This window comes from Patagioenas fasciata, chromosome 4 (genome assembly GCF_037038585.1).
Source record: "Patagioenas fasciata isolate bPatFas1 chromosome 4, bPatFas1.hap1, whole genome shotgun sequence".
Lineage (NCBI taxonomy): Eukaryota > Metazoa > Chordata > Aves > Columbiformes > Columbidae > Patagioenas > Patagioenas fasciata.
The window spans coordinates 68,600,116-68,625,279 of NC_092523.1; the positions used below are offsets into that span (position 1 = coordinate 68,600,116).

At 41.8% G+C, this 25,164-nt stretch overlaps 1 protein-coding gene across 1 annotated transcript in view; it reads right to left on the bottom strand.

The window, feature by feature from the left end:
• Positions 1 to 671: 671 nt before the first annotated feature.
• The window catches only part of AFG2A (AFG2 AAA ATPase homolog A), a 200,319-nt gene continuing 175,826 nt past the window's right edge, over positions 672 to 25,164 (bottom strand). The window contains 1 exon segment of the mRNA XM_065837782.2: positions 672 to 1,188. Within this exon segment, the coding sequence (XP_065693854.2) occupies positions 1,012 to 1,188 (177 nt within the window). The 3' untranslated portion in view covers positions 672 to 1,011.

Here is a 25,164-nt window from a genome sequence, read left to right on the forward strand (position 1 = left end):
CCTTTATTTTTCACGTCTGGAATTGAAAAGCTCGGTCTTTCTAATGTGGGGGAAAATGCTGAAAATGAATTTACTTAATTACATTTCATACTGAGTGCAAGAGCAGAGAGCCCGTAAGGACCTGTTGTCATTTCAACAGATGATATAACAAACAAATAATCTGAAAAGATTTTATCTGTCCCTGAACTATTTTGTGGTCATTCATAACAGCTTTTGCAAGGAGATTTTCTTATTCATTAATTAGGATTCATTAGGATTTTAAGTGGCCAACTTGAAATTACCAATCATCATTCCCATTTCTTTTGATGGAAACAAGCAGCAAAAAAGTTCTTTCGCCGACGCCTGGCAGTGGTTTCAGGTTGGCCGAGAATGAGATGCAGTTCACGTCTCTGAAATGCACAGGCAGCCTGGGGATGAACAATTTTTAAGGTGCCTGGGTAAAAAGGAGTTGTTGAAGACCAAAGATAAAGGTTTTGCTGTAATCAATCCGGATACCTTAGCTTTATCTCAGAAAGCTCTGTGTTCAGCAAGCCTGTTTGGCAGCTTTTCTGGGGATCATAAATCAAAAGATTCAGAAGAACTTTCAGCATTGCTGTAGTGAGGCCGCTCCCCAGGTCTGCGCCTCACTGGGATGGTCCCTGTGATTAAACTGAGGTCGAGGCATCAGCAAATGAAGATGCTCATTGGCACTATTTCAGGGCCAACAATCCACCCAAACTTCAGAATTTTATAATTATTATTGACACATGGATATACGCTCAGATAAACAGACTTAAACCAGCAATCTTACGACCTCTATAATGCAGATTATACCATTTAGGTTATAAAATACAAAGTTCTGACAATTTCCGTTACACTCAAAAGTTCCACATGGGCATTTATTACGTTGATTTTGCACCACAGTTAACTTCAGGCATTCCAACCTCAATACAAAATTCTCCAGCTTTTGACAGCTTTACAAAGGAAATTTGCTATTCACACCATGAAAGGGAGTATGTATTAATTTGCCTTTCAAAGCGCGTGCAGTCCACTTTTCTGCTGATAATCTGCATAAAACTGGATTAAGGAATCGGGAATCCTTGGGGTGACGACGGTCAGCGCGTACCAAAAATGCCGTTCCTCAATACATGTGGCATCTATGTCTTCCTGAAGAGCTAGGAGGGCTGCTTCTCTGCAGACTGCTGCTATCTGGAAGAAACAACAAAAAACCCCAGCACGTAGCGTTGTTATTACAAAATGTATTACTTGAAAAGAAGAAAGTGAGCACAAGAATACCAACATCCTCCAAATGCCAGATACTCACAACGACAGAGTTGCTCCAACCTCTTTTTTTAATAAATGAGGTTTTAGGTGATTGGCATGTCCAAGAAACAGGATATAGCTCGAATTCTAAACCACAGCAACATTACATTTCATATTACAGTATGTGGCAAATTAACTTGATAATTATATTACCTTGTGTTAAACTCCCCGTGACACCTGATAAATTAAAACCCCAGCAAACAGCAGTACATATTTCTGTCCCCAAAGCACAAGAGCAGATATTCCCAGGCTCTATGGGCACTTTTCTTTCTCAGCTTTATGCTGGGAAAGAAGTAAAAACAATTAATTCGGGAAGGAAGGCTGGAAGGAGAGGGGTGTGTGGAAGGGAGGAGGGTTAATGTCTCATACCCTGCAATGTGTTTTTAAGCTCTCTGGACTTCAGACAGCGGAAACAGACTGATGCCAGTGTCACTCTAAAGACACATTACTGTGGTGAAAAGAGCTTGTGGAATGAAAAGAGATATTGTGATTTCCAGTGCAACAGGGAAAACAGTGATTGATATTGACTGCTCCCTTATATCTGTAAATGAAAGAGCCAGCTGAAACACATTTGTCCAGCTATTCAGCATATTTTCTCTGTTTGTTCACTTACTGAAAAGAGTTCCCCCGCTTCTGCTGTGCTAATGGTTGCCAAAGCCGTTTAGTAGCTTTTTAGAGGATTTAGCAGCATGTTTAGGAAGCTTTCACAAGAAAACATGCATGGATTTGGATGGCTTTGTCATGTTACAACAATATTACTATTAGTTCTGTGCTGCTCTAATGAGCAGTGAAGCCAAACACTGCTGTTATGCATTTTAATGGTTTTCAGGACTTCAGAGACAGTTAAACATGGAAGCGTAGCTGAGATTTAATGCACCGGCTTCTTGCAGAGGTAAGTAATACATCATCTAGAAAGTAATGCAGGGATCTTGGTCTTTCTGTTGAGGTTTTTCTCTAAGTAGATGGTGCGGCTGTTTCCCTATCATCTCTAACACAAATATAAAATCACTTTAAAAAAGAAAAAAAACAAACCAGATCCAAGTCCCCCTCCATCCCTGCCTAACACCAAAACCAGAAGTCTTTCAAAAGGGAGAAGACAGTTGATAGAAAAACAGATCCCAAGCATCCTGGACTCTAAACTTGTGCTGATCTTTGAAGGAGGGGTCTGTTTGTCCGTGATATATCCGGTAGTAAATGCAAGTTTTCCACAAAATGAAAAGGAAGAGACCTTCTGGGGGTTTTCACATGCATTATTAAAAACACCCAAAATGCAGTATAGCAGGTTTTGACCATTCTATTCTGCTCACAGAGACTATCACTGATCCACAGCATCAAAATTATGAAGTAGGGTATCACTACAGCACAAGACGTTCGCTTGTGAGGAGCTGGAATGTTTTACTGAAGGACAAGCTGAAGGAGAGACTGTCAAGCTGGCAGATCCAAAAAAGAAGGAACAGCACTGCCAGTCTTATTTCTTCCTGTTTCATTTGTACACTGATACACTTAGGAGAGATTTGCCCACAAGCTCATACTTCTGATGATGCTTTATTTCATTTTCTCCATACTCTGCCAAGGATATGGGTAACAGTGACCATAATCAACCTCCAAATACATTTTTTTGTTTGAATTTTATTCTTAAAGACTGAGCCAAATTTTTTTTGCTTCTCAGGAGTATTTGAACTGCTTTTAAGGGAAGAGGAAAGAATTTTAAAGCATGAATTATCATTCTCTTTTTTCCTGGCTGCACTCAGAATTTTTGTGGACTAAATATTTTATATGTTATTGAGTAATAAACAGCAAGCATTATGGCGCAGTGTTTAAAATCTGTGCCCTCGCATCTGGTCACAGAAATCACACGGCGTTGTTTCCATTCCTCGGCTAACCCAGAATATCAGGTTTCTGAAGTAAGAGATTCGACAAGGCAAGTTTGATTATTTTTCTTCATTCAAGTATGCAAACTTGAAAAAAAAGTCCTCACAAGCATTCTCACTAGCTAGTAAAGCTAAATCGCTCATGGAAAGCAAATACAAGTAGTAATACAGTCACAGTGAAATGAGAGTGAATTCATCTGGTGAAATCTACTGTGTTATTGGCCTGGGGTCTGCTGGTTATTCATAGATATTTCTTGTCATAGTCACGCTAGGACATTTCATACTAGACCAAGCAACTGAAGGGTTTTAAAATGTCATCTCTGCCTATTTAAAAAAAACCAAACAGTATTAACTGGGTCAAATGAGACAAAGAAGAAAGGTAGCAGAAGGGGCTAATTGACAAAAAAAGAAGAAAAACGGTGGCTTTGCAGCAACACAGGGATCCTTCCCAGGCTTAGCAGCACTCCAAAACCAGAGGCTGCATCTAGATCGTCAGTTTTTAAACCTTGCAGCACGCTTATCCTCAATGAATTTGTCCAGTTACTTTCTTAAATCACTTCTTGTGGCTTCCACAACGTAACCCTGTAATGAGTACCACGGTCTAATCACACATTGTATAAAAAGCACTTTTGTTTGTCTCTAACCTGGTATTTTCAACAAGCGCCTCCTAGTTCCTGTGTTATGAGAACGATGATTCATCTGTTGTTCCCTGTTCACCTTCCCCGTATCACTGACGGTTTTACAGGGTTTTACCTCATCCCCTCCCAGTCAAGTCTTTGCAAGCTGAAGAGCCCTCAGTGATTCAGTCCCTGCTGCTGCAGAACCTGTCCGTAGTTCAGACTGTCTGTCGTGCCATCTTCACTCCTTCTGCTCCATCCTTTTGCTGTCAGGGGGCTGAGGCTGGGTCGGGCATGGGTGAGCTGCTGGCAGCTCCCTTCCTGCTATTGCAGTTGCCATTATATTAGTTCAGAGATTATTTTCTTTAGAAAATTATCCACACCATCTCCAGCATCTTTTTTCTGAGTGACAAGACCTAATTTAAGTTATATACTTGTGAATTTGAGGCCTGGATGATTTTCTTTTCTCGCCATTGTATCTATCACCATGACTAGCCTCTGCCTGCCCTATAAATAAATGCTGTGAACCAATATTGCCTACCTGCCAGTCTTAAGACAATGCTTAATTATTTTCAAATATAAATCCAGAGGATTGCCATTTTTACCTTTTCAGCATTAACAAACAAACAAACCACAAACCCAACCAATCAAAGCAAAACCCAAACACAAAAAAGTGCGGTCTCTTGGTTCTCTGTGTGCTGTGAGGAATAGGAATAATGTCTTAGCCCTGTTCCAAAGGCAAAATTGCAGCTCAATGTATTGAAGGACAAAATAGATATTCTTGACTGCATCTGAACAGAGAGTGACTTTCAGCGTTGGCTGTTAGAGCAGTAATGAAGACATCAAGCGATTGTCAGAAACAACAGTAATTAAACAGCAACAGACCAGGCAGCAGGTAATTAAGCAATAACCACTGAGGTGTGGAGTGTTATTGCAGAGATGGATAGCCAGCCAGGCATGGTTGGATACTATTGAATCTAGAAGTACCAGAATATGCCCTAGTTTGATTATTAATATCATTATAAATGAAAGTTTAACAAACACAATTCTCATTTTCAATGGAATGGGAGCAAATTACTGACCTATGCATTAGTCTGCTGTCTGCAGCCCTGTCTTAGCATGCAAATAATTGTGAATTCATGTGTTTAAAACAGATTATTATTTTTTAAAGGACTGATTCATCATCTGAATGAGTGCTATAAGATCAGAAACTAAACAACTAATTTAGAGTTTTACTTCAAAGTAAAAAGGCAACTATATCAAGTTATCCTGGGAGGAAATAACTAAAATCTGCTATCTGAACTACACACACACAGATCATTAACAAGCAAAGCCACACACAAGCTCACAGCTATAGTGCAAATAATGATGAGTCCCAAAAAGAAATGGATTTACACCTTGTTATTCCTTCCCTCTCCATTTCACTCCCAGCAACAATAAAATGCTCATTGCCAGTTACTGTTCCCTGAATAAACAGCATTCAGCATGGCCCATCTTTCTCCCGAAACCAATGGTTACACTGGCTGATTGAGCTTGGCCGATTCTCCCCCACTCTGGCATTAACCACCAACTCTTTCCAGCAGACTGAAAGTCCTTTTCAGCTTCTTTGTATTTAAAGTGCTCTAAATAGCTTTAAAGAACTTTAAAAAAAAAAAAAAAGAGAGAGAAATGAGCTTCTGTGTTAAAGCCTTAGGTATTTTCAAGAAAGTGGTTTTGTTAGTGCAGAGTCTGTAGGGAACACCTGTGAATGTCGGGTTTAATTGGGCTGCAGCTGGTGTCGATTGTGTGCGCAGTAACTGGCAGCCACTGCCTGGCTGGACATTGTGTTTCATTTTCCTTTTTCCTTCCTTTTTAACTTGCTCCTCCACCCCGCCAGTTAAAGTTGTAAGGGATTGTGTGTAACACGGATTAGGAGCCTGGAAACAGAATAGTACCCTGCGGCTTGTGAATGCTGCAAATTGTGGGGCTTCCTGGATGAAAACTACCTGCGGGACCCAGCGCTCTGTGGTGCGCGCCCACCAGGCAGCCTCAAAGGAGGATTAGGGATAGGTTTGGGGAGTTTGCTTTCCCACTCTGTTAAGGAGAGATAAAAGGTCCATACGTGGCATTTTAAAAAGACATGAATGACTCCCAGGTCAGGACATCTGCTTCTCTCTCAGGGAAACTCCTCCCTGTGGCTGGCACCCCCTCTTACCCTGTGTCAGAAGCTGCTCTGCGGAGAGCAACAGCCTTATCCCCACCAAACGGGCTGTCAGAAAGCTCCCAGGGCCTTCACCTGGCTGAGGACAGAGCTCAGCGTGGAAGCCTTTCCAAAGCGAGAATAGAAAACAAATGGGGAGAAGACGTGCCGTAGGCAGAGAGGCTAAAAGGCAGTGCCAGGGACAGGTCGCTGACCGTGTACTAAAATTGATATAAATCTCTGAATTCAGTGCAACTCCAGCAGCACACAACTCTCTGCGAGGGATCTGTATGAAGCTCAGTGCCATGCTGGTCAGAGATGGTAAATACCTCAGAGAGGTAAATACCTCAGAGAGGTAAATACTTGTAGGTTTTTGCCATCCCCAGCAGGTCACTCCCGCTCCAAGCGTGGGACACCGTGGCCCCTCTGTCCCCTTCTCCTTTGTGCAGGCACCACCCGCTGCAGCCTCCCACTCATCCCTTGTGCCGGCTCTGGCACTAAGCTGGCCCTTTCATTAACTGATTCAATGCACCAGAACATCAGAAAACCAACCCAGGAAAAAAAAAAAAAAAGGAAAAGAAAGAAAAAGTGCTAGCTTGCTGCTGGGTTATTGAGATGGGCTCACAGGGGGATTCAACAAGCACCAGTCGGCATGGGAGGGGTGGAGAGCACAGCCAGCGACACCCCTTCCTCTGGGAGCAGAGACCTGCTGGATTGCCTCGGGAAACTTTTGCTCGCTTATCCCGTTTCAGCATCCCCGCACTGTTGCAGATGCGCAAGGTGGTCTGTCTGAACGGGCTCAGGTACCGCAGCACCGTGCTGCCCTAGATAATCCTTCTGTACAGCACACGGCTATTACAGATAGAAATACTATTTCAAGATGTCACCAATACACTTTTATTTAAAATGGGCTAAACTGAGTGGCTTTTAAGTGGTGACAGGTGGACTTTTTGATGTACTTCAAAAAGGCTTAAATTCTGTACTTCTCTTGTGTTCCTGCTTGCCTGGTTTATACATAAAACAGGAAAGTACAAGATAAGGTGCCTTTTCTCTCTTCTTTGAGATAAGAAATTCTTACAGACCACTATAAATCTTGTTCCATTTAGCAAAAAAAGTTTCCATAACTATGAAACAATTGATTACTCTAATAAATTTTGATCTAACCCTTAAAAATGATTTATAAAATATAGACTTCCTTCCTCCTTGTTTATTAAAGAGACATTCAATAGGAGCAGACATTGGTTAGTCTACTTTAAAACAGGTCTGTAGTGCTGAGGCAGCACCTTTGCAATTCTTAAATAAAAAAGACAGGTATTATGTGTATCTCGTGTCTCTGATCCAACAGGCTGAGCAAACAATCTCTGCTATTCTTGGTTTCTTTTATGAGAAGTTGTTACCGGAAATGTAATTGAACAAAACCAGTTCCTTTAATGATGCCTGTAAGTGATTTTACTTTGGAACAGACAGGCCCAGATTTTGACTTAGTATTTAATCTACAGTTTGCTTATTTGTGTCACTTTGCAGACTGATGTACATGTGACCACGCGTGTGGGTGCCCACATCTTACCTGAGGTGCTGAGTGGGGACATGAAGTGGCTGTGCCACCCGAATACAGCCAGTCTGGCCAGACGATGGTTCCCACTCAGCTCTTCCCATGGTGGCCACAGCTGCCTTGGGGGACCGCAGCTGGGACCAAGTCCTTCTCCTGTTCTCAGCCACAAGGCTTCAGATTCACCTCATCTACCTGCTTGGGTCACACCTGGCTTGTTGGCGAGGGGCTGAGCCACACAACCGGCCAGTTGCTCTTGTGGGACAATGCCATCATGGCAACAATGGAGTGAGACAGCAAGGACCACAAAAAGCTGCGTCTAATTGCCCTGACAGTACCAAAAAGCAAGCAGGGGTTGTGTCTGGGCAGCAGACAGTATCACATGTATCAGTAGCTCTTACTATTCTGTAAAGCTTAAACACGCCCAGGGAAGAGAAGGGAAAGAGGAGGTGTGTAGCCAAAATTAAACGTATGTCTCATAACTATGCACATGATGACAGCTAAAGAGAATAAACTGGAGGCTTCAGTGGTACATGCGAACTGTCATCATACATACCTCTGCTCATCCCGACATGTCCTAACAGAGCGAAACTTTGACTCCATCTGCAAGCTTTCTTTTTTCTTCTTTCCACTCTCTTAAAAAATATTACTGGCTGCGCTATCCTTCCAAGCAATATATAAAACATGTAAATTCCAACATAGCTTTTCTAACTGCAAGCCCAAAATGCAGCTATTTTCCAAAACGCACTCTGCCGATATGGCTCCCATCACTCTGGCAGAGCCATGGCATAGCTACACCTTTCACAAAAGAATTCAGTAACAAAACGAGTTTTCACATGCTGAGACTAAATATTTTTAAACAGCACTCTCTGCCAACTTCAAGTTTCAGATATATTTGTGCAACTGAAAAAAAAAAAAGAAAAAGTCACACATGTTTCTATACAAGATTAAGCTGCATTTCTGGTTAACCTCAGAATTATTTCATTTTTATATAAACATTTAATGAGAAAGTTTAACTTCCCTTCAGTGAGGAAAAGGAAGCCAAACCACTAGAAAAACAGTTTTTCTATATGTACACATACGTGTGTGTGTGCGTGCATGTGCTCGTGTGTGCATACACACTCATTTAATTAAAAGTAATTAACAGAATCCTGTGTTCTCACAGTACGCTGTTACTATGGAGGACCTGTACACAGAGCCAATGCTATTTTGCTGCATGCAGCTAGCAAGACAGATTGAATTATGCAACTGAAAATTTAAAGCTAGAAGCCTTGGACGACATCATTACCTATAGCTGTCGTAAGTTGCTCTATAGAAAAGCAAAACAAAAGAAAAAACTACAAAACAGACTTGTCAGCTTCTACCTTATGAAACCTATCATAGTGTAGCTATCAATTAGCCGTTGTGTTTGCTTGCATGCTTTTCAGATCTTGAAGCAGAGAGATATGAGGTTGGGCAATACATTCAGCTTATTCTGTATTTCCTGCACCAAAAAATAATGCATGCATTTGCTTCTCAAACCAGTAATTCTTTTCTCAAGCTTAACCTGTGGAAGTAGCGGATGCCATAGACTCTTATCCAAACAAAGCAAATAAGAGCAATTCTGCAAAAAGAATTAGAAGTGTCCTCCCTTCCCTAAAAATATGGGGTTTTTTCATCGATAGAGCGCAGCCAGTCTAGAACTGTCTTTCAACTCCTTTCTACTCCAGCAGCATTTCTATTACATTATAGCACCATTAAAAGAGCCCTAAAGTTCTGAATCCACCCAGTAAAAAGGAAAGCAAAAAAAAAAAATTTCATGTTTGGCATTTTATTTTATTTTATTATTTATTTTTTAACTGTCCCTTTCATCCTGTCTTCGGAGCCACAGCAAATATTGTCTCTGATGTGAATCTTGCATAGCAGGTTAATAGCAACCATATTTGTAGTTACCTACCTATGAGATACCATAATACAACACAGCAAAAGCAAACAAACCCAGTTAAAAATGATGGCCAGAAAGTCTAACAGATCTTCTGGAGTCTTAGCGTTTCTATCAATTTGGCTAGAAAGCATACAAATCCTATGAAAATGAGAATAAGAGAGATGACAGCTTTCTGCAAACACATCCTGAGTTGAGGCAAGGAGAGAGAAAAGACATTTGCTGTGCAGGGCCTTTAGATTGCAAGCCAAATAATGTCCTTAATGGAAGCTCTCCTGATTTTTCATTTATTTGGTCTCAGTTCCTGGAAGGTGCAAGATGTCTCCTGTGGAGTATCTATTTCCTCAGCCGAACGCTAGAGGAATTTCGAACTGTTTCTAAGTTTACCTCGTGGAGCTTCCCAAGGTACCCAGCTGCTCGTGTTTCCCAAGAAAATCAGGGAGGAGAGCTACTGCGTGCCTGTATTCCAGGGAGGCAGAACACAGCTGGGAGGACGGTCAGCCCTGGAAAGCAATGCTGTCGGCCAGAGCCAGATGCCTCCATGTCTGGTTATTACTCCTTAAAGAGGAAGCAAAAAGGCTGGTAAAGAACTTAAGTTTTAATGCAAGTTCTGAGTAATTATAGCAAGGAAAAACACAGAATGATATAAATCTATGAAGCAAGAAAAGTGGTGTACCCACAATTACCTTGAGTTAAGGATTTATGTAAGGGGTATGTTTTAATGGAATGAAAAGGCAATGAAATAGCAGTAAGACAGACGTGACAGTGTGACCTATGCTTCCAGTCTAAACCAGTGATGCACCGGTCACCACCTCTTTTTGCTCTGGCCCCTTGATGAGCCTGTTCAAGTGCTAAGCAGCAGAAAACCAATGCAGCAGCACAGAAGAGAGTATTTTTTCCTGGTTTAGCACCCTGCACTGGCTCACCCAGGACGCAGGCGGGAAGGCAGGCAAGGGAAGGAAACTGCAAAGGCAGGGGGAGGATGAGACTGCAGCAGAAAGTGGATTTAAACCACACTGAAGCTGAGAGACATGTTAAGCCTACATATAAATGCTTTTTCTCGTGCAACTTGTTTTTCACTCATCTGCCAATTCAAAACCAATGCAAGATGCATCTAATTAAGAAAAGTAAATGCCTGGTGTGTATACGGAGAGGCATTTGCTGGTGCAGGTGGCCTTGCGAATGGCCCTTTCAGGTGGGCAGCTCCCACGTTTCCCATAAGGATCTCAGTGTTCTGACTTTACACCCCTCGATCTACCAGGTTTTAGGATGTTCATGCTTGAAAAACCACCAGTATTTTGAGTTATTCAGTCATAAAACGCTTAATAAATTCTACTGTCAGTAACAGCATATCTGCTAATCACTTTTAGTTTGAATAAAAACCTTGAATGATACATCCCACAAGGTGCATTCTTGTGTCTACTAAGTATGGTCCGTAGCTAGATGTGACCCACTGCTTCTGGTCTAGAATTCCTCAGTCCAGTGAATCACTGAGTGTGTACCATGAGGGACCCGTAGCACTGCCCAAAAGTACCAGCTGTCCCACAAGTGGAGCAGCTTGTCACCGGTATCGTTGGCCCCCATCACTCTGGGAACAAACCAAAGAACAGAATGAGGCAGCATAAGGTAAAAGGTTGAAATGCAAGAAACTGTCAGAGCTGTCACTTACCTTCAGTAAAAAGTTATGAGTGACCAGATTAACAAGGCATCTGCTTTTGCATTGTTAACATTAAAACTTGTCATTTGAGTGCCCTCCTGCAGCTGAGAGAACTTAATCACATCACGTTTGAAAGTCACTTCAGTATTCCAGATAACCGGATCTGCTACTCCTTGGATAACAGATCTAATTTAGCAAATTCCTCTATTTCTTCTCTTTCATACTCACAAACTCCTTCTCAGTTTGTGCATGTTATTGCGAAAACCTCCTTGGTCTCTTGTGCTTTCGCTCCCTCTTTCCTTGTCTACACAAGACAATGCAACATGCATTTCCAGTGCTACAAAGACTTAGAAAATGGGTCATTTGCATTGCTCTTCATTTAAAGAAGATGCTTTATGGTCAAGCAGTTTAAGGCTAGAGATTTATGCTTAATAGTTTTCAGCCATGAGGATCCCCCAAGAACCCTGTGGCATCTGCTGTCCTTGGCCACAGCACTCTAGATTCAGCATTCCTGACTTTAAGCCCTTGCCTTTGGTGTTTGCATCACAGCACAGTAGCTCTGGGCTCTCTGCAGAGAAAGCACTAATCTGCAGGCACCCAGAAGGCTCCTTGGGTCACCCAAGCCCTGAGGAGAGGCACCTACCTTTCCCCAGCAGTGTCAGAGGGAGGTGAGAGTGACCACACCTGCTAGGTAGGTGCTTAACATTTGAGGAAGGCTGTCTGTAGACACTGCCACATATGGTATTACTGTTTTCACAGTCACTGAGATAATGCCAGGTGTCTCCCACCTTTCTTGGCCCCAGGAAGATTTGCCAGGAGAGCATCTAACACCAGGGCAGAGGCTGAACTCAAGGGAAGTGGGAATGACACCTGAAGGAGCTGCTATCGCTGTAGCACAGCTGGGGACACCGCAAGAGTGAGCTGAGAAAGGTCCACTATAACAGAGCTAAGGACCACAGCTAAAAAACCCTCAAAAGGCATTAAGAAACATTAATGCAGCCAGAAACAGGACTGGCCTGTGCAGCTGAAGTGTTCCCAAGGTGCCATGTATGAGGGACAGTTGCAAATTGAGGTCAGGCTCAGGTTCCCTGTAGGAGCGCGCCTCTTGCTGTGGGACTGGTTTACCTACCAGAGCGTATGCTCTGTCAGAGAAAAGATTCTGCTCTCCCTGGTTTCACCACTAGAGAAAGGAACTGTATCAGCTCTCTTTGTCCAAACAGCTAAGAAGGGAAAAGAGGAAAGAAAGATGAAGGAAACAACTATTATGGAGAGCAATAGGAAGGACAGACAGGACCCTTGGGCTGGGAAGGCTTTTGGCAGAAAGGAAGAAGGAGAAAATGAAGAAAACCCCTGGTACAGATCCTAACCAGCCCTCAAATCTGTAGGCTGAAGAGTAAGAACAGAAAGTAGTCTTAGCCCATACTGCAAGCCTCCATACAAGAAGTCTGCAAGACTGGATCTTCAAAATAGCTAGCAGTTATCTTTGGGGGAAGCTGGGATAACACACAGGAAAAGCTCACCTGTTCCTCTGACCTGCAGTGCTGCGGGTGCTCTCCTCCTCCCTTCTGTCAATATTTTACCATGCTGAATTATACGGCCAAGCTATATAATCACACAGTAGAGCACAACTGCTCCTCTCGGTGCTGCTCCAGCCTATGCCTAAAAGTCACCTAGCACTCTACTTTGCATGGCACAGAAGAGTACACAGAAGCGTCCAACAGCTCGTGCCAAGCTGGCTGTGAGCAGAAGCAGCAGAAAATAAAGGACCTCTTATTTGATGGGCAATGCTGTAGCTCATGCTGCTCTGTCTTACCAGCATGGATTTCTACAGCTGGTACTGTCCCCAGCCCCTTAGCTGGGAGATGAGTTCATCAGGTGTGCTCAGGAATTGCTCGTCTATGTGCAGGAGGAAAGGTGAGCTTTCCACTTTCCAGTTTGTTATATTTACTCATCTTATGTTAGATGCACAGACACTAGGACTGGGACAGTTTAGCTCCTCTCCAAACACAGTAAACGATGATAAAAGAAATGAAGACAGCACATACAAGATACCAGCACAGAAGCACTGGTTTCTCTACTGAACCGAAAAACAAGTGCTATTTTCTCTCTACTTTGCACTGTAAAGATTGGGAGATGTTCTTAACATTTCCTGCTTGCTATCAAGTTTAATACTTCCCATGGTATCTAGAAGACTTTGTGATATCAATTGTTTGTGTGGTATCAGCAAGTTTAAAATGCGTGAAATGTCACGGGGAAGCTGGATTTCATCACTTCCTTTCATTTGTGCGACACCGCAAAACTGTTACTCACCTCAGCAGCTTGAATTCATGAACATGCTTGTTTTAACCAAAAGGGTACATACAAAGTGCGGGATCTGTGTGTTCACAGACTGCATCAGAAGGTGCTGTTGTAATTCAGAAAGTCTCACTCGTGCTGTAACGTGCATCTCCTACTTCACAAGTGCAGTAATGACTTACAACTCAAATACCATAACTCTGAGAGACTCAGTAATAGGCACAGAGTCCCAGTGACACTCCAGCACTGAAGTATTTTTTTTTCCTCCAACATAACCATGTTGGGAACAGCAGCACAAGAGCCCTGAAATTCTATGTCAATAAATGCTATTTCACTAAATGAAAGGCCACAGGTAAGTCATGTCGTATCCATAAGCACGTGCATGCCACAGGCCTCTCCCCTTCTGATACTTCCCTCAGCTGTGGATCATTCAAAATCCCATGGAAGAAATATGTCAGCGTTCATACTCTTTTTTTTTCTGATGGGTAAGAGGAGGACCTTCCACCCCTTGGTAGACACTGTATTCAAACCACACTGCCAAATATGATATGATGCCCTTTCCAGAGTTAATTTTTAATTTCCTGACTCTACTGCATGAGAAATTTTCAAATTGTCTTGGCAGTCACTCCACAGCATGTGTGGACCTAATTGCAGAAGAGAATGCAGAGTCAGCCCAAATGAAAACCTCCGGACTAACTGAAGAATTTCTGCAGAATTAGTTAGTTGGTTGAATTAAGTTCCAGAGAGCACTGCAGCCCAAGAAACGATTGCAAACGTAACGCAAAGGGGGCAAACCTTTCTTGCCCCAGCCTGCTGTGCAGTAAGGGGAGGCAGGTGTCTTAAATATGTCACTCAAAAACTCAATGATTTTCCATTTTCATTTTTTAATGCCACAATTCATAACCCACAGCTATAAATCTTGGCACTCTCTCGATTATGAAAGAATTTCCCCTGGTATTCAATTTTCTTTACCTTAAGTCACCCTAATCATGCTGACATCTACTATCGATGATTATATTAGCCCTAAAAGATCCTTAAACAAATGAAAAGGACTGACTTCCACTCCTAAAGTTCTGCTTCCAATTTTCTAAAGGAAATTAAATAATGTATAAATCAAATGCTGGGCGCAGGCCCAGGCAGCTGAACATCGCTTTGTCCTTTCAAAGTGAAGAGGAAGTGTCTGCTACAGAAGGGACAAGCCAAGAGAAATAAAGCTTAACCTCAGCTCCATGTGAAAGTGATTTGGGATAATCGGGGGAATCTGCAAAGAGGTTAAAACAGGGACCACATACTAACAGGGGAACTTTACATGACGATCAAAAATACATCAAGAGCTGACCTTCACCTTGGGGGAGCTGCACAGCCCTGGCAGGCTGCTGCACCGCAGCAGAGTATGAAGGGCAGGAGAAAGAAAAGATGGGCAGGAAGTCTATCTATTTATAGCTGGCATTTGTCATGTCCTGGTAATCTTATCAGGTTTTTTCAGTTTGCAAGGTTTATAAATAAGTACTGCCTGACAACTTTACAGCAAGCCAGCTATGCAGTAAACGTGCACGCTGTTTTTCAGTTCTCCTTTAGCTAAGACATACTACTTAGATTATTAAGTCAGCCACTGAGGGACTTCTTAATTTATGTAGTATTGATGGACTGCTGATCCTTCTCTTTAACACAGCGTATATCTAGAAGAGGAAAAACAGTAAAACAGTGCTAGATATTTTCCTGGTATTATTTTCTAAGCAAGCAATTGCTTTAATTGCCACAAGGCATTTCTTGAAACTATTGGGAACAGATGTATTTCATAATACGATTTCTCCATTAAAAGATGATCCTGATCAAGTTTACATGACTCCAACAAGAGTTTACGTTGACATTTTTGCACACAGAAGAGTAGGTTTGAAAGCTGAGATCAGCACTAGACTTCATAATTAGGGTCACTGTAACCCCATTCACATAACTCAAACTTCGATGGAGAGAAAAAGATGTGACATTCAGCTGTTAATGCTACACCTATGTACACTCTTGGCTATTTACAAAATCCTCCTCGCCTCACCTTTAAAATCTAAAGAATGTTTTAGATGCAGTGCAAATGGCCCTTAAACATGGATGATGGAATACTCTAGTCTTTACACTTCCCGAGAAACCAGCACAATTATTTTCAGCGCTGTCATTTAGCAGTTGTTTGGTTTGTCACAACACTAATTGAGTAGCTGGCAAAGCAATGATAGCCGCATAACCGCTACATATACATGCGAATTCAACAAACATCCTGTCGCAAACACCTCAGGAAATGTTTTGCTGTTAAAAAAGAAAAAAAAAAAAGAAAGAAAGAAAATGTATATCTCCAAACAAAAATACTAGCGATTTCTTTCACTTTTAAAAAACAGAGTCTGTATACACACTCTCATTTTGTAAAGTTATTTTAGATTTATAGTACATAATGACTGCCACTTCCATTTAAATCTCCGTATACAAATTAATCTGAACATTAGGCACACTTGATTCAGAAGAACCAACAGGTTTACTCGGTTCACAGATTTGTAATTTGCCGACAAATATCTGTATGTTTAATGAGAGCTATAGGAGATTAGAACAGGCTTCAGGAACACTATTTTAGTATAAAGAGACAATCCAATCAAGCACTGTGAGCTGTGAGATTCTCCCATCCATCTCCCTGCTACCTCTCTCCTGACAGACCCCTGTGAATGAAGCATTAGCCCACACTAAAGCTGTGTTTAAAAAAGCAAACCAAGCAAAGGAACCAGGAACCTGTGGGACCACAGGGCTTTATAAAAACACCGCTAGAATAAAATTCTCTATAAAGACCTCAAAGTTTCGCATCACTTTGTCTCTGCAGGTTACCAAATATCAATAACAAGAAGAAAAAAAACCAAACTATATAGGAGGATGGGGGAGAAGTAGGAAGTTTTCACAGAATGTGGTTGTTCGCCATCCTTGAATTTAAACAAAACCAGACACACAATATGTTACTCACACATGAAAAGAAGAGAGCCAAAAAGGGAAGGAGAGTCTTCTCTCTTTCCCGCTCTCCTTGTTTCATGAAAGCACCCCTGAAAGCACACAAGCATCTGCTTCGGGTTCCCGTGACGTCAGTAAATGTGACTGAAGTAAAGCACATGCTTAAATATGCTCCAAAACACTTATCTGCTTTTCATAATTGAAAGCTAAATGGAAGCTATAAATCAATGAGCAGAACAAGTTCAACCAACAAGTAAGACATTTTTCAGCATTGTGATGGTACATGGTGGTACTTAACTGTTTCTGCAAAACTTTGAACACAACAATACCCATTATTGGAACTAGAGACAGTTTCTAATGTAGGATTAAATCAATTAATTTATGAATGCTACAATATTTGCACTGGTAACAGAATGGAATTGTGATGAATATCAACATGTCACATCCCTTTGGTACTTTATATCTTAAACATGGCATTAACATTAAATAGTTAAACTAGTTACAGGTAGGTCATTATGTGCAAAGCACCTATCAGTGGCAGTTGAATCCTGGCTTCCCAAATTCCTGATGTGGTATGTATTTAACAGAAAGCTCTGCCACAAACTACCACCCTTCATTTTCACAGTCACCTGAATCTGCTGCTCCCAAGGTGTAAATTTCACATCTAAGCTTGTTAAATACCTGCCATGGAAAGCCAGGAGCTTCCACCGAATGTTGCAACACAAGCGGAGAGCAGGCAATAAAACAGTCTGTCACTAAGGATTTCTACCTATTTTTTAAATGCCAGTCTCTCCAGTAGAAACAAAATAGGAAGAAACGCAAGGGTCTAGTACAAGGATATTCATCTCTGCTGGATATTTCTGCTAAGAAACGCAAGGGTCTAGTACAAGGATATTAATCTCTGCTGGATATTTCTGCTAAGTCCGCTGGGCAGGAAGGTGTGAGCAGTGCTCTCAGAGAGGCTGTGAGAGGGGTGAGAAATACGGGATCTTCTGCTGGTGTGCGGGAGACACTGCACACCGGGGACCTTGGCAGGGCTGGGCAAAAGCCACTTCTGCTCCAGACCCAAACAGGAGTCAGCCACTTGGCTATCCCTTTTCTAAGGAACTGAGTGTAGGATTATAGGGGTTGGCTCTACCACAGATGCCATTTTTCACCATCTAGCAAGCTTTGCAGACACCTGGAATGGCGTGCTTTCCCAGGACCAGTGCCCACTCACATCCTAAACCTCATGGACCAACCCTGGGACAGACTCCAGTTTGTTAGAAGCCATATAGCAACGGCCACACATGTGTCATCTATATACAGGTACTCATTTAAAAATTTATCATCTGCCTACTGGAAATAACAAGACCTAAAATAATCTACAGTGACTTTGAAGCTGTGACCATCTACCACAACCATTTATTATTTAAGCACAGGATATTGCTTCTAATGCCATATATAAACATATATGACACTATTTCAAAATTTCAAACATTTGAAATGGGCACAAAATAGTGTAGTTCTCATTAGAAATATAATCTGATGTGAGTTTACGGTGTTCAGCCTACAGCATCGTGTGCTGCATGTGTTTATCTGAAAACGACCCTCCATGTGACTCTGCTTTCAAGATCTCCCAGAAATGGAGAATACGCTTCACCGGAGGCTTAGCACAACCTTGCCACAGCAGCCTTGGTGGGGACGCAGGGCTGGCCGGCACAAGCCTGACGCGCCCATGTCCAGCAGCTCCAGGACACCCCTTGCCCGGAGCTGGTCTCTGCACATGAGTGGTGGGAGGGTGGCTGGTGAGACTGGTCCCAGGGACTACCATTGGGAACTACTGTAGTGGGATCTAATTATTCAGTAACAGGCAGTTACACTGGCAATTCCTGGCTTTCAATAGGTTTATTTATCTTCAGGACAATTCACCTGCTGCTGTAACTCCCCTGGGGATTGTGCCAGCAAAGACTTTGGCCTAATAATTTCAGATTCATTTCTGAAGTATCATCTTTGGGAAGATTATCTGTATATCCCGTCACTACAGATCTTGCAGAAGCAAATACCAATTCCAAGGGAAGATTTTGACTATGCAACTGCTCTTTCAAGATAAAAAAGAGTAGCCTAGACTATGGGAAAAAAAACACAGACTAAAATGTTTAACAAATATGGTAAGTTAATGCTCTCCTGTATATTGCTTTGTGAGTTATTAGCACCTAAATATTCTCCATGGTTGAAAGTGTATTAATGAGCTGGAAGACAAAGTGATCTAATCAGAAGACATCAGTGGTAATTTATCCTGCAGATGATTTACATGCAGCAGCCATGTGTGATTGTTTATGATCTCTACATCTGCTAATGAGTTTTTGACATGATGGAAAGCTGTGGTAGAAAAATGCACTCTGTTCCTCACACTGATTAATTAATGCTCTACTTAATCTGAAAAAAGGCACTTTAAAAATAAACACTAATTTTCAGCAGACCATAAAGAATAGGTAACAACTGAATCACATAGCATAGGCCTAAAAGAGATGTTGTACCAACCTCACAAGCATTAAAAAGGTGACTTTTTTAACTCCCAGAGTACCATGCGAAAAGCGTGTGCACACATATACTGCTCTGACACCACAAACACTACATTAATGTTTCACCTTTTTCTGAAAGAGAAGCATAAACATATATTTTCTCTTTCCAGCAGTTTTCCTTTTGCAGTGCTTTGAGAGCAACAGACCGTAGATACCTGCAGAGATGATCAAAGCCTCAGTTCCAGTCTGTAGGAATGACAAAAGCCAGTAAGAGATGGCAGACCTAAAACAGTCCCCATCATTCACACTCTGGGTGCTAAACTATGGTTTGCGTTTACAAGTTACCTAAAGCAACTCTGTTGGTCATCACTCTCTATCCCATTCTGACAACTGATAAAATACACAGTAAATCACATTTTCCACAAGTGTCATTGACAGGAAAAGCAGTGAGACATTGAATCCCCACAAAAAACAAACAAACATGGAGATGGGGTGTTCAGCTTGTCCTTTGCCCACAGGGCTGGCTGCTGGGGGGAGCGCAGGGGACTTGGTGTCCTCAGCTTCCACTGAAGTAATTCCATTGCTTTTAGTCACTTCACCAAGACCTTGTCTACACAGGATATTATGCTGGAACAGCTACTGCATTTACATTCACACCCTATCTCATTCCAGGATAACTTCCTCACATTGGCGTGCCCTTAGAAGTACAAGAAAGAGCATTCGTCTGTGGCTGCATTTAGCCCTAGGCTGAAGTCTCACGAGGTAAGAGAGAATAGAGATTTGGCTTTATCTTATAAATGGTGCTAATATATATCACCACCCTTTGGACTGAAACCAACTTCTTCTCTCTAATCTCCCAATCATTTCCCACAGAAAGAGCGCACTTTCTCTGGCCCATGAAAGGAGGCAAGGAGGTGAGGAAAATCAGAGGGGTTGCAGGGCACAGGCAGCCTGAGCCAGCTGCATCCAAGAGCAAGTCTCCCAGATGAGGACACTGGAGCTATGAAACGGCCCCTTTCAGTGACTGAGAAACTTCCGCTGTGACTAAGAGAAAAACTGTTTGGGCTACAAGTACTGAGGAACAACACTGTAGAGTCTTGGGACTGGTTCCCCAGCTGGAATGAAACAAAAGTCAGCTAAAACACATAAATACGGAGCGAACAACTGAGTAGAGATTAAAGCTTTTCATGTATATTGAGGTGATGATGTCAAAATACAGTTTCTCCTGCCAAGCTCAAGTCCAGCCCCCCCCCTCACACAGCCAGTGTATGAAGTTCATAACTCAGGAGTTCCTGTGGGTTCTTTAGATACAATAGAAAATGCGTTTTAGCTGTCCTCACAGCTGAGATCCCTAAACATATCCCACAGAGATCATCTGAAATATCGCTCGGATAATTCAGCAAAGAGGTTTATATTTCTCAATGTGAGCTATGAGGACCAAGCAGAGAACCACACATTAGATGGGGATGTTCTGGCTCATATACCTGGTGAGGCACAAACGGGTAAGGGCAATAATGACAGGAAACAGCGAGTTGTCAAAATGGAACCAGCAATTCCCTAGAAACACTTTGGTTTCAGGAAAACAGAGCGCAGGCTGAAGTCTGCAGAGAAGCGCCAGCCTCCGCTGCAGCACAAGGCATTAGCGAGCAAAGGGCATGGGATTATTCTCTGCACTCTTCCATCAATGGTTTTCTGATAAAGATTTAATTATGTTTGGCGGCGGCTGTACCTCAGTGGGTTCCTGGGTCTGTGGAACAACTTTGTTCCATATAGAATAATTCTTCCTTTGCTTCTGAGAGAAAACAAGTTACAGCTTCAGACCACCTCGGGCTGCCGTTTTAGTGCTGCAGATTCCCCACTTGCCCGCTTCTTCTCTTTCCTCAATTCTTCTCTATCTGATTTACTGTTTACTTACAGACCAGATGGGAAACGTCAGGAAAGCGTGCATCCGGGTTCACGTTCAGAATAAATACTTTTTATGACTATTCCCATGACCTGCAGCAATAGACTAGATTAGTCACCCACAACTATGTATAATCATGCAATCATTTAAATACATTTTCAAAACTGAATATGTTTTAAGATACAGATCAACTAAATATTCCTCTATAGACGTTCTACCACCTATTTTCTACAACTTTACCATTTCCACCTGAGATGGAAAGTGTTATCTTTCGAGCATGAAGGCTTCCCTCAAAAATACAGCAGAGAAATACAAACACACGTATCCACCTGAAAGTGTAGCCTGCAGGCTGTTAGTGCTGCCCTGTCTGCTCAGTTTTCTTAAGGAAAAAACGATTAAGAAGTGCAGCAGGAAAACAGTTGAAAATGGATGATGATACTGAAGTAATAGTGCCATTTACCAATACGTGCAAAAAAAACCCCAAACCAACCACTTTTTAAATTCTCTGCCTGTTATTTTTAAGTTAATACAAAAGTATAATTGCAAAAGCTTTTTGCTGAAAAGTGAACAGAATACTTCCCAAACAGAATATGTAATTTAATCTAAACACAAATAAACAAAGGTTCAAATTCAACGCCACCCACTACACTTAGCAGAAAAATGGAAAGAAAATCTTGAAAAAGTAAGTTTTAACTGAAATACTTAAAATCTTTTCAACATTCTGAATTTTTTCTAATGGAAAAAATAAGTCTATGACACAAAAGTAATTCAATTTAGTGTTTCTAAATCACTGTTCACCAGAAGAAAGTCTAAAGCAAAATTTATAAAAGTAAAATTAATAACGGCATTTTTTTTCTCTGTAAGCAATGAGACAGCCACGTCCTGCGCTCCTTTGTCTTATTTAGGTTTTTGGGGTTTTTTTATTAATTATGATCAACCTCTGTGTTGAAGAAAAATCTGCTACGTCCCTTTTGCTTTGGGAAATGATTCTGATCACCTTTTAAGCGCTGCTGCATGTGTGACTCCCGAGAAGGAAGAACACTTGCAGCTCTCCCCCGCCTGCCTTCCCTGCACTGCCCACCCTACAGAAGCCGGAAAGTTGCAGGAATTTGCAGAACATCTCATCGGCCAGACTGATTGCATCATGTTACAAGGCTGAAACAGAACACTAGAAATCTTTCTTTTGTTAAAATCATACACGAAAGAGGAGAAAGAATACAGATATTTCATAAGGGAACTAAGGTAACTTGGCTTTTTATAGCGATTGGTTTGGTTTTGTTGGGGTTTTTTTGGTTGTTTTGTTTTTTAATGAAATGGACGTCAGGTGTTATTTCTACAGGTAAATGCTGAGAATACCGTTGTAATCCTCTAAAAAGGAAAGAGGTTTTGTATTTCTTCTTCTCAATAAGTGCTTCCCCTGTATGTTTCTGAGATGGTGCACGAGGTACTGCAAAGTGTTTCCATCTCACCGCAGCAAGGCCGCTCACCAAAACACTCAAGCAAACACTCAGCTGTGAGCACCTGAGTCAGTCTCCCCCTGGTCAGCACAAAGGATCCTTAAGGAGGAGGGACTTGCCCCTATTTTTGAGGCTCGGCACATGGTGAACAGCTTTCCCGACCCCAGGCCCATCAGCTTCCTCCGTATTGACCCCACTGCACGCAGTCGTGTTGCTCCTGGAGCAGCAAGTGATCGGTCCCTGCCAGCTCCATCTGAACTTGGAGAACGGGGGATCTGGAAAACTGTTTAAAACTGCAGATTTCCTTTCACTGCGTTTTCTTGTTGTTCTGCTTGTTTTGGGGGCAGAAGGCTGGAGCAGGAAGAGTCATTACATGGTGAAAAGCAAAAGAACACATTTTCATGTGTGATTACTTACACTAATATGTATCATTTTACATACGTAGTACATCTACATATGGAACCTATTATTATTGAGGAAATGTTTTTTTAATGAGGAAGACTGAACAATACTTAAGAAAGAAAATGTTCAAACCCCTGTTAATTTGCAGCAGAAGTAACAAAATATTTTAATAAAAACCAGTATAAACCCTGGCCTTCGTATCTCGGATCAGCCCGGTCCTATGTTTACACCTTGAGAACAGGATTCAACTTGTATGGCTTTTTCAGGCTTTGCAAACCTCCTAAGCTGAAATTTAACCTCTGACTCTGTCAAAGAGTTCTAAGAGTAAGACCAGTGCTTCAGCTTTCCAGAGAAATAAAGAGATAGTTCATGATATTGCTGTTTTCCAGACCCATGGAAGCCTTTTTACTCCTTCCACTTTTTTTTACAGAGCCTGTGCCTGCCCTTCCTTTCCAGCACCCAAACTCATCCAAAAATAAATAATTCTTTTTTAAAAGTATTTATGTAATACAATCACTTCTGTATAAATGTAGCTAATTACATTCTCAATTGCTGAACACTGTTTCCTCTCCCTGTACGCTGGGGTTAATTAAGCTTTCCTTAAATGCAGCATATGAATTAAGAAGAAACAAACAACAAAAACCCCCTCGCTATTTACAAATGAAAAAAATCTGGTGCTAAGAAGTCCTGGCAGGCTAAACATTAGTACAATAAAACTGCTGGATTTTAAGTGGTAAAAATAAAGAGGCTAAAAGCTCCGTGTTTTAAAAATGGGACACTTTCAAGACTGTTCGCTGGAGGAGAGAGATGCTTTCTTTCAGGAATCATCTCAAAACCATGGATGAATTATTAGTATCAAATCTAAGCCTCAAAATAGCCTCAATCTGTTATCATAATGCAAATATTAATGCGTATTTGCTATTCCTGCCAAATGTTATCAGCGTTGTTCCGACTCGCAGGGAACAACCTGTTCTATGCAGATCCTGGCTGGGCTAGGACTGGACTGGGTTTATCATTTTAACACCAGCAACATTGTTTTGTTCACCTTGAGCAACCACAGCACGAGCAATGATCACCGGAGGACACTGCACGGGGCTCTGCGCTGGCGCTTTGGAGAAGCCCAAGGAGCTCTGGGACTGGGACACCAGCAGAGCAGCTCCTGTGGTCCAGGGAGCTGCCGCTGGCCGTGGCTCTCACCACTTCTCTTCACTTACCCTCTCTATTTACTCTTCTAAAGCCAGCAATTTCAAGCACTTTTTAAAAATCATCTGAAATACTTTTGCTATAAGTGTTTGGTTTTGAGGTGTGTGTGGGGGGGCTGGCTGGTTCGTTGTTTTGGTTTGGTTTTTGGGTTTCTTTTGTGTGTTCTTTTTTTCGTTTGTTTTTTAATTTAATGCATTTATTCACACCCTCTCCAAATTTCCAGCCATTTTACTTGCTGCAAACATTTCTTTACATTGATTACCATTCCTGGGAGGGTATATTTGGTTTTAGTAACCTCCTGACTTTTCCCATTGATAATGGTACATTTTTTCCTATTTCCTGTTTCCCTTTTTGTTTTGATCAATCTCAACGTCTTCAGCACCCACTGTTAAAATAGCCTCCATGTTTAGAGTATAGCAAATCTTATCTATCTATCTATCTATCTATCTATCTATCTATCTATCTATCTATCTATCTATCTATTTCAATTTAGCAACTTTCCAAGCTTCCTTGCTGTGTTTTCCAAGTCATCCTTTCAGCGGCAGGCCGTCAGAATGGCAGTGAAACCAGCACCAGCCGCTCCGTATCGCCCTGGTGCAACCTGCTGGTAACATCCCGCAGGAGCCAAGCACTGAGAGAAATGTGTGACCTGCGAAAAACAAATTGTAATAATGTCCCACGGGTATTTTGAATGCAATTTCTGATTTTGAAGCTGCATGCTTCAAAAACAGTCCTATTTAGCACATGGCAAGAAATCTGGCAAATTATCATTTCTTCTGTTACTCAGGTGGCTCACAGATACTACCGAATACAACACCGAGTGTCTTCCGAGTCTTATGTAACAACAGATTTCAAGTTGTAAACACCACACAGGCATCATAACAGGCTTTGAAATATGGTTTACTTGTTACCAAATACGATGCATCGAATGATTTATCAAATTCACAAGACAGAAGAAACCAATGAGACAATCCAACCTATCTCCCTGCAAGTCCAGGACTGTTTCCAGTAAAATGCAGACTGGCAGAAGAGAGATTTATTACCACAGTTTCTTAATGCTATGATTTACAGCTTAGCAAGCCTTCCTATCATGCTGCACATGGTACTTTTACCAAGCACAACAGGCTCATCTGGATTTCTACTGCCTGCCTGACTCGGTGGGTCACTCGCTGCCCACGCACCTCTGTAGCTGATTCGTACACATGCAGCTATTCTTGAAACAACTTATTGGATGGCAATAATCTCATGGCGACAAGAAAAAAGGTTTGCTGCTTCAAAAAGACATGATAAGAGTGGCAGGTTTGTTTTTAAAAGTCTCGCTGTTCTTT